At 40.0% G+C, this 12,769-nt stretch overlaps 1 protein-coding gene across 3 annotated transcripts; it reads left to right on the top strand.

Annotated features, from left to right (window-relative positions):
• Positions 1-1,844: 1,844 nt before the first annotated feature.
• LOC119005463 (cathepsin S-like) lies at positions 1,845-9,800 on the top strand. 3 transcript variants are annotated; one of them, XM_037073080.1, is made up of 9 exons: positions 1,845-1,899; positions 2,581-2,705; positions 2,839-2,961; positions 3,537-3,587; positions 4,421-4,573; positions 7,417-7,647; positions 7,769-7,934; positions 8,947-9,049; positions 9,550-9,800. In XM_037073080.1, the coding sequence occupies exons 1-9, from the start codon at positions 1,881-1,883 to the stop codon at positions 9,647-9,649; spliced, it is 1,071 nt and encodes a 356-aa protein (XP_036928975.1). In that variant the 5' UTR covers positions 1,845-1,880; the 3' UTR covers positions 9,650-9,800. The 3 variants fall into 3 exon arrangements, with proteins under 3 accessions (XP_036928975.1, XP_036928978.1, XP_036928976.1); XM_037073081.1 differs by lacking the exon at positions 1,845-1,899 and adding an exon at positions 2,013-2,032; XM_037073083.1 differs by lacking the exon at positions 3,537-3,587 and having other exon boundaries at positions 1,847-1,899.
• Positions 9,801-12,769: the final 2,969 nt, after the last annotated feature.

Genomic DNA, 12,769 nt, shown 5'->3' with positions numbered 1-12,769 from the left:
ATGCTATATTGCAGTGATAATTATCTTGATGCCAAATCTTACTTTAAAGAGAGATAGATTAAGAAAGACTAATTTTTCCTTTTCTTGGTTTTAAACATTAAAATGTACTTTCATATATCTACTGTAGCCATGTAAATACAATGTTCATGTAAATCCTGTCAATCCCAGAGTCATACTCTGTCTAATGAAGACAGAGGATAAATAACAGGCAGGACCCAAAAGCGGACAATGAGTGGGAATTGAGTGCAAGAAGATTTATTTAATACTTCCTGTGGAGGAGTCGTTGGGACCAATAAAGATGAACACAGGTCTGCAAGTGTTAGTTGGCTTACCGGACTTTAAACATTCACCAACTGGAATGCAGGGCAGTAACAGTCAGAGGAATGTCTCTTAAAGTCGGGCTGAAAGACGTGGTAGAAACAGCAGAAGAACAAAATATCTGTATTACAGGGCTGGTAGCATGCTGTTGCTCTATCTACAGCTAAACCTCATATTAAGGTTGAAATGCAAGGCAGTAACAGCCAGATACATGCTGTGATTAACACCAGGAACACTTAACCAAAACATTTTGGTTAATCAAATGCATATACATTTGACTGAACAATGAATTCTCACCACACTACAGTTTCAGTGAAAAAGTATAAATCACTGTCTGCTCCTGTAGTAGACTAGTGGAGTTGAAATGTAAAAACCTTGGCTAAAGAGTTCAAGATTTGAATCTCAAATTATAGCACTGGCCAAATTGTGCTGAAATGAATATTGCTCATTTATGAATTGGAAAAAAAAACAGTGTGTTACCTCACATGGGGCCCCATATGTAGTGTTTCAGAACACAAGCAAAATGGTGGCTCGGGTTCAAAGTACCACTCTGCATGGCATGAACAAAGTGTGTTATTGTGTAGTGTTAGCATGTACAATATAATATCATCAAACACATAATTTATATGTTCAGGGCCATAAACATAAAACAGAGAGTTCACACTTTATATCACTCTTACATCATTCTGGCAACATCTGGCAGCCCGCCATAAAACACGTTGGCCTCCCGTCCAGCCTCATGACAGGTCAAACTACCTCCTGACCTCTACTGTTGGCCAGAACCACGTTCCCTAAAACTACACACTTTCACTGTCAGTGACCTTCCTGACCTGACAGCACCATCATACCCCTCTTCACCAGAAATAACTGCATTTGTTAAGGGACTTGCCTTCAAGTTTATTGAACATATGTATTCTCCCCAATAAAGGAATGTTTTTAACTTATCTATCTCACTATTATCACAACATATATTAAATATTAAAGCACATCAAACAATAAGACTGGTAGTCAGTGGTGTAGAACCTGCCCACATGTCATTCTGGTGTAAATGTAAAGATACCATTTAAAATACACTTGAGAAAAAGTCTTTTGATACATGATCTCCTTCTCCTTTATAAAGTTCTTTATATCTTTGTATTTGATCTCATTCATGTTATTGTTCACGTCCTTCACTCATGTTATCTGACTCGTCCGCGCTAAGAAAGAATCGTTGTACATTTTTAAGTATCAAAAGTAACTTTCTGCCAGTAAATTTACAAAAGTTATATCTTGATAGACAACTGACAAGACACCTTCCTCCTTATTCTCAGAAGACTAGTTATGATTCTCTTGTACAGTTCTGAGACTTTTATAGTAGAGACATAAATATCCTCTGCCACCTTATGAGTCATATAACAGCCTCATATGGTGCAACATGCAGTTGCTGCAAGTGATTGTAGAAGCATTAGCGACATGATGCAGATTTCAGTTTCAAAAGAGGAAGAGAACAGATCACGTGACATTTCCTTCTTTGATATAAAGCAGGAGCACAGAGTCACGGTGGGTTCAACACAGAAGCAGCGATGACACCGAGACATCAAGGCAAGTTCAGCATCATCAGTAAATATTCAGATTTAGTCAAAATATATTCTGATGAGTCGAGACATCTATAAGAAACAGAATCCATTTATCAATGCTTTAACACGTCTTTTGTGTCTTAAAAGACAAATTTAATGTACTTATAACTCTGACTTATTAATGTCATTATCTATTTTAACATTTAATCTGCTAATTCTCCAAGATGTTTTAAAGGATTCACTGTCAGCTTTATTACTGCCACAGTATACTCTTTAAAAAACATTTATTATGAGCCTGAGTTATTTCATGTTCTTATTATCTATAAATATGAGTATATAAATTAAGAAACAAATCAAGGTCATTTTCTTCAGCTCAATACTCAATGTGTCTCCTGTTAGTCAGTGAAAAGTCTAAAGCTCAAGTATTAAAAAAGTACCCAAAATCATACTCGTAAAAGTAAAGATATCGTGTAAAAATATAACTTTGCTAGAAATAAAAATAAAATCACCCCAGTCATAGTATTAAAAAAGAGGAACATGTATGATATTTACCTCCTAAGTGTAGTAATGGAAGTATAAAGGGTCAGAAAATGGAAAAACTCAAAAAGAAATTACAACTTACAACTGTAGTTATGAACAGCAACAGCAGCCGGCTCATGAAATATGTCATCTCATGTGCTTCCTGTGTGTCTCTGTGTGTCTACAGGCCTGATGTTGGGCAGCGTCCTGCTCTTCTCTCTGTGTCTCGGGGCAGCAGCCACGCTTGACAGCAAGCTGGACTTCCAGTGGGATCTGTGGAAGAAGACTCACGAGAAGACGTACCAAAATGAGGTATGTGATAAAAACAAGTGGATGTAAATATTTAAGAGTTTTCTGTTTGTTGGTCATAAAATCCACATGTAACATGTATCATTAAGTTGTACAGTATTTGGCCTCATGCGCTCTCTCTCTGCACGTCTTGTAGGCTGAGGAAGTGAGCCGCAGGGAATTGTGGGAGGAGAATCTGATGCTCATCACCAAACACAACCTGGAGGCTTCGATGGGACTTCACACGTATGAAATGACCATGAACCACATGGGAGACCTGGTGAGACACTCATTTACTGGTTTAAAATGAAGAGGGAAAAAAGTTATTTATTGATTTATGATTATCACTTTTATTCACTTATTTATTTATATTTATTGAATCACCGTGAATTTAATGACAGACGAAGGTCAGACGGATACGGATTAGATGCATCAGGACTAGTTTGAATTTTGACGCTCGACAGCTAATCATTATAATGAAATATAGTCTGGTTCATTTTAATATGCTACAATACTGACAAGGTTGCAAGAGGCCTCAGAAGCTCTGTGATGCAAATTTGTTGTGGACAAGAAACATTAAAAAGGTTAAAGATTAATATAAAAGATGTGGCTGACAATACAATTCTCACTGGAACATAAAGTCTGTTTTTCATAACAACAGCAGAATGCCAGTTAATTAAACTTGATGTTGAAAAAACAGTAGAGGGCTAAAAGTGCCTCCAAAAGACAATATAAAAGGAACAAAAGCTGGTAATGTTGGCCATTCCAAAGTCTTATGTTGGGATTTTTCTCTAGCAAAGCGATGCAGAGATCAGAGGCTGAAGTCAAGGAGTAAAGGAATTTATTTTGCAACAGAGTTCGTGGAGGGAAATAGCAGATGAATTGGGCAGCTCGGCAGACAGGCAGGTAGGCAGATTGGTCCATGGACAGAGTGGGAGGAACTCAGGTACACCAACGGAGCAGAAAGTAAAACAGAGAGGCGCTGAAGCAAACAAAGTACAAACATGAGACAAAAACTCATAAAAGGAAAATCAAACTGAGCTATACAGAAGATATATATATCTTGATGCTTGAAAGATGCTAAAGACAAGAGCTTGCACTGTTGATACAATTACCATACATGGCAGAATAGTAGAGATGAGACCAGGATTAAATAGCAGAGGATGATGAGTGGATGACTTGCAGAATAAAGGAGAGAGAAATCCATGAGCGCTCTTCTGGACCATAACTGTCCCAGTCCAACAGGTTCTGGAAACCACAGCCCCGGCGACAAATAGTGTAAACTGGATGGCCACAAGCCAGGGGGTGGAGGGGGCTAAGCTGGAGGGCTCAATGGGCTAAAAGACAAAGACTTGAGAAGCTACAGGAGGAGGGGTGCATCTTGAGTGCCAGAGGGAGTTTGAATTGGGCCATCGCAGGGTTAATCATGCTGACAATCTCAAAAGGACCAATGCCAACTTACAAGAGTCAGTTTGGAGGGAAGATCCTTGATGGAGAGCCAAACTGTCTGACCCGGGATGTGAGCAGGGGCTTGCATGCCAGGAATTGGTTTTATTTATCAAGAAGATAACAGGCAGGCATTTATTCTTTAGTCATTGGACGATGAATTTCAGTCTAATAGGCAAAAAAGACTCTTCACCCTTTCACAAGACCTTTAAAGCTGAATTTACAACCCTGCTCAGTAAATACAGTCCACTGAGTGCTGCTCATGTCATTAACTGTTATCTGCATTATTATAGACACCAGAGGAGATGCTGCAGTCTTACGCCACAGACATTCCTCCCACTGACATCAAGAGGGCACCATCTCCCTTCTCTGGGACATCAAGCCCTCCTGTACCAAACACCATCGACTGGAGAAAGAAGGGCTACGTCACCAAAGTCAAGAGTCAGGTAAAACAATGAATAAATGTATATACAACGTTTCCAATCAGTGACTCACACGTCAGCAGGATTAACTGATGGTGTTGATAAGAGCAGAAACATGCAGTGTCTCAGTGATGCAGTCAAAACTGTGATAATCCCACAAGTCTTGTTCACTCTTCTTCCTCATCCATCCAATTGGCTCTTGTTCGCACAGGAAGGCGTCACCACAGCCACCAAGTCTTTTGTTCTGTCCACACTTTGAGTGAGATCACTGCCCAACACACGTTAGCTCCAGAAAGCAGAAGAGTAAATAGCTTAGCTTTTTCTGAACAAGATTTTTTTTTTTTTAATGAATTTAAAGGTCCCATATTATACTGTTTTTCATCAATTTCACAAAGCTGTCAGAGGTCCAACAACACTGTATTCGATATGTACAGTACGCCAAACCCATCCATGGTCCTGAATTTCAGCTGTCTGAAAGTAGCTCAGGTGAGCTCTACTGAGAGCAGGCTGTTTCTGTGCCTGTCCCTTTAAATGCTAATGAGCTCCATCTGTCAATGCCCACTTGCCTGCTACACGCCCCTCTCAGAAAGACGATGCCTCTTATGCTAGTGGTAGCATGCGTTACTGTTATGGTGGATGTATAATGGCCCGCTGAGATGCTTTCATTAAACCATACTAGTTTGACCCAGAATGGGACCCAGAAGGAGAGGCTCCTGAAGACGTACCGACTCTGTGGCTGCAGCAGGATGTTTTAGAATGGTTAGTGTGTCTGAATGATGTTAGTTTGTTCTATGTGTTGTTACATTTACTACCATGTAGCTAATGGCTAACAGCTAGCGAAAGCTGTGTTTGTGTCCAACACAATTTCCAAACTCTTGGACACTGTTGACATCGTCTCTGTCTCCAGTTTGCACGTTTACAGTCTTTTTACTGTAACAAACAAGCTCCATCGTAATATTATTAACATTAAACTAGCTTCAAATGCCATTGCATAGCGGACCGAAGCAGAGCTAACTAGTTAGCCAATTTCAAGCTGACTTCACCAGACTTGTAGGCAACTGTAAATACTATCAAACCGCAGCGACACTTACCTGTGGCTCAGGTGCAGTTGCTGGGTCTGGTTGTGGTTGGGACTGATCCTTATACGAGGGTCAGCGTGACTCTCGTTACTGGAGCAGTCTGATGTGAAGTTGTTAGCACACACATACAAGCTAAGACGAACAGCAGCCGGCACGTTGTCATTAAAAATGACAATCTGTTGTTCTGTAGCTGGGACAGAATATAGATAGATAGATAGATAGATAGATAGATAGATAGATAGATAGATAGATAGATAGATAGATAGTTCCAGGATGATATTAAATAGTATTAAATACTGAGCAAAATGGAACGTGGATTTAGGAGGTGCAAGATAAAGAGAGATAAGGTGTAGTTTTAATTACAGTGATAAGATTTAAGATAAGATTTAAATAATAAGTCATTTAAATTTTGTGTGTGTATTGCGTGAGCGTTGCTGTGAAGCATTGTACAGTTTAATGGCACCAGGTAGGAATGATTTCCTGAGCCGTTCTTTAAGGCAGCGGGGTTGAATGGGTCTGTTGCTGAAGCTGCTCTTAAGCTTGTCCAGAGTTTCGAGGAGGGGGTGAGAGATATTGTCCAAGATCACCAGCAGTTTTGCCAGCATCCTGTCGTCCACCACCTCCTCCAGGGTGACAAGCTTAGAGCCAACAACAGACTCTGCCTTTTTAATGAGTTTATTTAGTCTGTTTGCATCCTTCGATTTGATGCCCACACCCCAGGACACCACAGCGAAGGAGAAGGTACTCACGACATATAGGCACTGATGGTGATTTTTATAACCAACAACTGAGCAATTTGTGTGTCTAACTCTGAGCGACGACATTGTGAAACACTGCTATCTTACCGCTGGACACACCAAACTTCACCTCGGGGATGAACACCCCCTCTCGGATATCTCCCATCACCGTGCAGAGGAGGCCGGCCTACGTAAATGACTCCTTTCGTTACGTAACGAAAGGAGGTGAACAGCCTGTAGGAGCCCCGTTTTACCAGTGCATGGGCTGCATGGACCATGCATGAATTGCTTGTTTTCCTCATTCTGGGAGTTGGTAGGCTCATGGAGGGCCAGTTTATATGTGTAGAGACCAAAGAAAACGTGTTTTGCATAATATGGGACCTTTAAAAAATAATCTGGATTTTCAGTTATGGAGTTTTTATTTCAAGAAATTGTATATATTTTAACTTTTTACTCTTTTTTAAAAAATGTGTTTGTCTGTAAATCTTATTTTTTCTGGTGTTTTGTCAGCTGTCAAAGCTTCGTCCTGAAGGAATGATATTACACTCATTGTACTTTTGTAATATATTTAAAGAACTGTACAGCTACTCGTATAAAAATACTATTTCTATGACAAAGACCATTTCTCACATAATTCATTGTTCTCACAGCTTCATTTCATTAAGTTACAGACAAATGTCAGCGATACAAAGTTGACAACATGATGACTAATGACAAATCTTAATGTCTTGTGAAAAATAAATGAGAGGTGTAGTATTTTAAAATTTTACAATGCAGGGGAATGAATAAAACATCTCAGGGTGAATTGCTTCCAGAGTAAAAACAAAAAAGAAAACAACCTTCCTTCTGTTCTGTGCAACATTTTTAATGACTGACAAACAATAGAGTCAGTCAGTCAGTTAGTAGACTTCTTTGACCACTTCAACTCCAACTGCTCCGTCTTTACAAACTCATGTTGTGCTGCCAAACATGGAAATGTAAAGTGTTTAATTTAAGTTTAAAGCTAATAAATCTTGTATTGCGTTGTTTAAATTCACTCATTTGTATCCAGGGTGCCTGCGGTTCCTGCTGGGCTTTCAGTGCCGTTGGAGCTTTGGAGGGCCAGTTATTCAAGAAGACGGGGAAGCTGGTGGACCTGAGCCCCCAGAACCTGGTGGACTGTTCATCTACATCTAGATATGGAAACCATGGCTGCAAAGGTGGCTACATACACAAAGCCTTCCAGTATGTCATCGACAACCAGGGCATCGACTCTGACGCTTCATACCCCTACATAGGAAAGGTGAGTCACTGGTTTAATCCTGGGGAAGGCTGAATAATTTTTTTTAATATCAGCAGGTATATTAAAAAACAGGTCCTGTGTAAATCATCAACTTTAACCCCAGTTTGTCCTCTTACTGCAGGTATCAACATGCCGCTACGACTCCCGCTACCGTGCTGCAAACTGCTCCCGGTACTATTTCCTGCCTAAGGGGGACGAGCAGGTTCTGAAGCAGGCGCTCGCCACCATCGGACCCATTTCAGTGTCAGTGGACTCCTCGCGAGACGGATTTAAATTCTACAAGAGGGGTACGTTGCACATCATCAGCCACACAGGCTTCTTCTTTGCTTGAGTCATAGACTCATTGATAACTTGGAAATACTTGGAGATACTTGTAAGATGTCACCATCTCAATGTCTGTTCCCTGGATGTTCACCTGTGTGCAGGGTTGTCTGTGCCTGCAGAAATCCACCACCAGTTTTTTGGTCTTCCCGGCATTGAGCTGGAGGTGGTTCTGCTGGCACCAGTTCACAAAGTCCACTCCGTCATCCCCGCCCCTGATGAGGCTGATGATAGCAGAGTCATCATGTTCACTAACTTTAAAGTTTTCTTAAACAACAAAATGTTCAACACTGTGTATTGAAATTTGATACTGTCATGGCACTGACCAAATTGCTATACATTGCTATACAAAAACTGTCTTGTCATTCAATATCAAAATTTCAATACCTAAGGAGTTAATCTCATCAGTGTCAGTGAGCCAATAAGCATGCGGTATACTTGTTCTGCCAATATCTAACAATGCTGGTGATTGGCTGTCTCGAGGCATGCAGGAAAAAACACCAGGTTAGACCCAAAGATGTGTATGTGTAATGTAATCCTTTGCTCAATGAATTTCATAAAATTGGTATTGGAAAAAAACTTAGCTCAGAAACCAGTATTGAAATCAAGGTATCTGTATAGGTAAGGGTACCAAGCCCTTGAAAAGAGAAAAAAAACATAAAATGTCTCCATACAGCTTGTACAGCGTGCACCCACTTCAGATCGTTGTGCCCCAGTGAAGTTTTTATCTTAGCAACAGGTGGAAATAACATCTCAGCTCTTCCAGACACTTGGATTACACCAGACAAGCTGCATGGAGCCATTTTATTTTGTTTTTCAAGTTATTTAGTTGCTCCAGATTTGTTTGGACTACGAAACTTCACCCGATGATTTGGATTCTTTTGTGGTTAAACTGTTGGTTAAAAATAATAATAATAATAATAAAACATGAATATAATGGAAGTGATTTAATATTACTATCATTTTGACATTTTTCAGGAGTGTACGACGACCCGTCCTGCACCAAGAAAACGAACCACGCTATGTTAGCTGTGGGCTACGGCACTCTGAACGGACAAGACTACTGGCTGGTAAAGAACAGGTGAGATGTTTCTACTGACCCAAAACCTTCTACATGGACACATACTGAGCTCATGTGTAGCTCCTTTTTATCTTCCACCCCATCCCCGATTTTTGTGTTATTCTATATCGAACGCTGAAAATAGCGTATGCCAAACTATTAGTATGGGGTTCTAGTGATTGAGTGACCTCTGTCCATAGTCTCATCTCATTTTTAAATTCCTGTGCATTAAAGTTCATTGATTGAATATCAAACTGCATAAAATAATGTATAAAACAAGAAACAAACTATTAGCAGGGCTCCCGTCCATTTTAGAATTGATTTTAAGATTTTACTGATCACTTTTAAAGCACGCTCAGGTCTGGCTCTGAGCTATATTACACATATTTTAATCCCCTACAAGCCAGCTCGCTGCCTTAGATCCTCCTAACCGTTCCAAATTCAAGACTAAAAACTATAGGTTTACTAATGAATCACATATTAATTATATTCTTTTTTTTTTTTTTTTTGCTCTTCTGCAGCTGGGGAAGAAAGTGGGGAGACCAGGGCTACATCTGGATGGCACGCAACAAAGACAACCAGTGTGGCATCGCTCTGTACCCCTGCTACCCCACCATGTAGCTGCATTGACTCCGCTCTGCTTTTCTTTATCAGCAATATCTTTTAAAGCTTTTATTCACACTGATTTCATTAATATTTTTCTTTTTTCTTACTTTTGCTGCTTTTTATGTACCAAAGACAAACATGTCATTAAATGCTACAGTTCATCATCTCTGGCCTCACATGTTTGTTTCTGACTGTGCGTGTTTGATATCTATAATAAAGAGACAGATGTACTCCTCGCTGAGGCTCAGTCACAGTGAAACATGCCAAGTCTGGGTCGATATATCAGTTTATCGATCAGTCTGATGTCGGCCTTTCACTAAATATCAGATCTGTGTTCTGTGCCGTAGATGCGATGAAGGAGAAGATCTGATGTTACACCAGCAGTTTTCAGTCTGTTAAATCTGCCATGAAAACAGTCTAACGGGGTTCCTTTGACTCTTTGGGAAATTGGCTTGTTGCTCAATTTAGCTTTTACATGTAACAGCAGAGGGAATGATAACATCAATACCAGTGTGTCTGGTAAATATCTCTGTCCTGCTCACATGCTGATGTGGAAGCGTATCCTGGACAAGTATGCCTGCAGGCGAGTTACACTGTCCTGAGCAAGAAGAGAAGCCTCGTGGTAGCTTCCTATTTTATACAGATGCTCTCGCTGAAACATTGAGCTACAGAACGTCCTTTAAATCAGTGGTTCCCAACCTGGGGTCCGGGTTAAGGGGGGGCCCCTTAGATGTAAATCTGCAGTCAGCAGCATCTTTTCCTGACTTCAAGGCTGGTACACCGAGGTGATTTAATGAAAATTGGATCTTATTATTTACCATAATTAATAATTATCCCTGATGATCATGAATTATTATTGATTAGCCAAATTTAACACAAAACTACCTAAATAATGTTGAAGCACACGAAGCACCACATATGGTGCCCTGTTGGCAGTCATTCATAAATATGGAATATTAACTTCAGGACAATTTGGCCAGTGCTAAAAGTGACAGAAACTGTGAAGCAAAGCTTACCAGCTAACTAGACAATCCGATGAATTAGGTGATTAAATGAGTTAATCATCAATAAGCAATTATCATTGATAGCCAAGTTTATCCAAAATCTCCCTATTAATGTTGCATAAAGCACAACAAAACTAAATAGGGAAAAAAAGGGTTTTTCATGCTGCAGTAGGACAGAGACAAACACAAACCACTGACCAGTATGAAGAGTAGATCATATGTTTGCTTTCTACTCATCCAAAACCAAAGTTTATATATTCTGATTGGTTTATAGCCTATACTTTGTATAAAGGACTGATATGTCTTCAGAAAAAAAGTTCCTTATCAACAAAACATTGACTTGTTTGTTTTAGTAAATGCAGGAATTGATATTTTTCTTTGGAATGAAAACATGAACTTCAAAACTGTGAGGAACAAACTGTGAAGACCAGCCCCAGATCAGAGTATTGATGAAGGTGTCTACATACGTTTTACCTCACTGTGGGATCTTTTTTGGTGAAACACTGACTGAAAGGGCTCCTAAGACTGTTATTATTCTGAGTTTCAGTGGAGCGCTTCAATGTCCTACAGTCCTCTGACTCAGGAGTGTCACAGTGAGGGGCCAAGGGCCAAAAACAAACACCTTGTTTACTTATCGCATGAATAGAGCAGAATAAATGTTCCTCATAGTGGCCAAACTTTGTCCTGCAGGCCCCAGTTTGGTTTATCCTGCTTTAAATGCTGGTAAGGTAGCATTTCCACCGACTCCAAGCTCTAAGCTAGTCTCTCCTGACTTAATTTAAAACGCTGCATGAGTGTGTCACTGTGTAACATGTACACACTCCTCCTCCCAGCATGCACTGCTCAAACCTCCTGCACAGAAAACACTGACAATGATCGACAATCAAGAAATGTCAGACAAAGTTGTCCTAGTCTGCCCCCGAGTGGACAAACGAGAAGATTACATAAACTAAACTGCAACTGCACTCAGTTTCTTCTCACTGTTATCAGGTTTTTACAGAGATTTGCACACACACACTCTTTCTCTTTCTGTTGTTGTTGTGACATCCTCTTCTGTCCACACAAATGACAAGCAGAGTCAGTTTCAACCAACTGGTCTGACAATAAACACCCAGTATATCCTCATCTATTCCAATGACCAGGATATATTCATACATTTATTGGGCAACATGAAAAAGTAGTTCTGTTTATATTTTGATTTATATTTGCTGTCGACTCTCAGTTAGAACAGGCCAGAGAAGACATGGTCAAAGTTACAATAAATAACCTTTTTGCATGTTTTACCTGACATGATTATCTACTCAGATCTCATATGATCCCCTAAAGACATTGTGTATGTTGAAGACCTTTAAAATTACATTGCATTTCTTGTTCTTGTTTTCCATCTGAGCCGTTGTTGCCACCACTTAGCCCAACAAAGTGACATCCTGATGGGTTAGACTGGTATACGTGAAGATCTATATGAAGTATTGTCACACAATCTATAAATAATTGGCCCGTTTCAAAAGAGTACTAACCCTACCTTTGTGTGAGGCCCTTGGTTAACTTCCTACTTTGCTCAAAACAATGCAAAAATCAGCCACCTTATTTGTACAGAGCCAAGTCACAACAGAAGTTGGCCCATGAGCTGAGCTTGTCTAGACAAAACTTTTTTATTTAAAAAGGACAACAGGCAGATTTTGTTACCTGCCAGATATTCCCCCCGTTTCAAGTTTTACAGCTGAGCTGGTTCCAGTTTCATATCGCACTCAAAAGCACGAGACTGATATTGATAATGACACTAAAAACTCAATGACGCGGACAGCGTCCAGAAATCAGCTGTTTACCGCTTTGAAACCAAAGTGGTCAGTTGTTCCTCAATTGTGTGGCAGGGTCTCCAGTCACATGACAGAGAAAATAAAATCATAGTTAAAACATCAGTAAATGAGGGTGACTAAGCAGAAACGCTCCCACTGTCTTAAAAAAACATGCATCGTTTCCTCTTCAGTCGTCTGTTGGTGCGAGAAGGAAGTAGAAGTGCTTGTTAATGATTCGATGATGCAGCCTCACTGTTATTTAATCACAGCTGCGGTACATTCTTTCTGCACAAACACATCATGTGGAATGTGCACGTGACAGTAAAATCACATGG

Source organism: Acanthopagrus latus, chromosome 17 (assembly GCF_904848185.1).
Source record: "Acanthopagrus latus isolate v.2019 chromosome 17, fAcaLat1.1, whole genome shotgun sequence".
In the NCBI taxonomy this organism is placed as follows: Eukaryota; Metazoa; Chordata; class Actinopteri; order Spariformes; family Sparidae; genus Acanthopagrus; species Acanthopagrus latus.
Note: the sequence above shows the minus strand (reverse complement) of the source record. Positions and strands in the feature narration are given on the sequence as shown.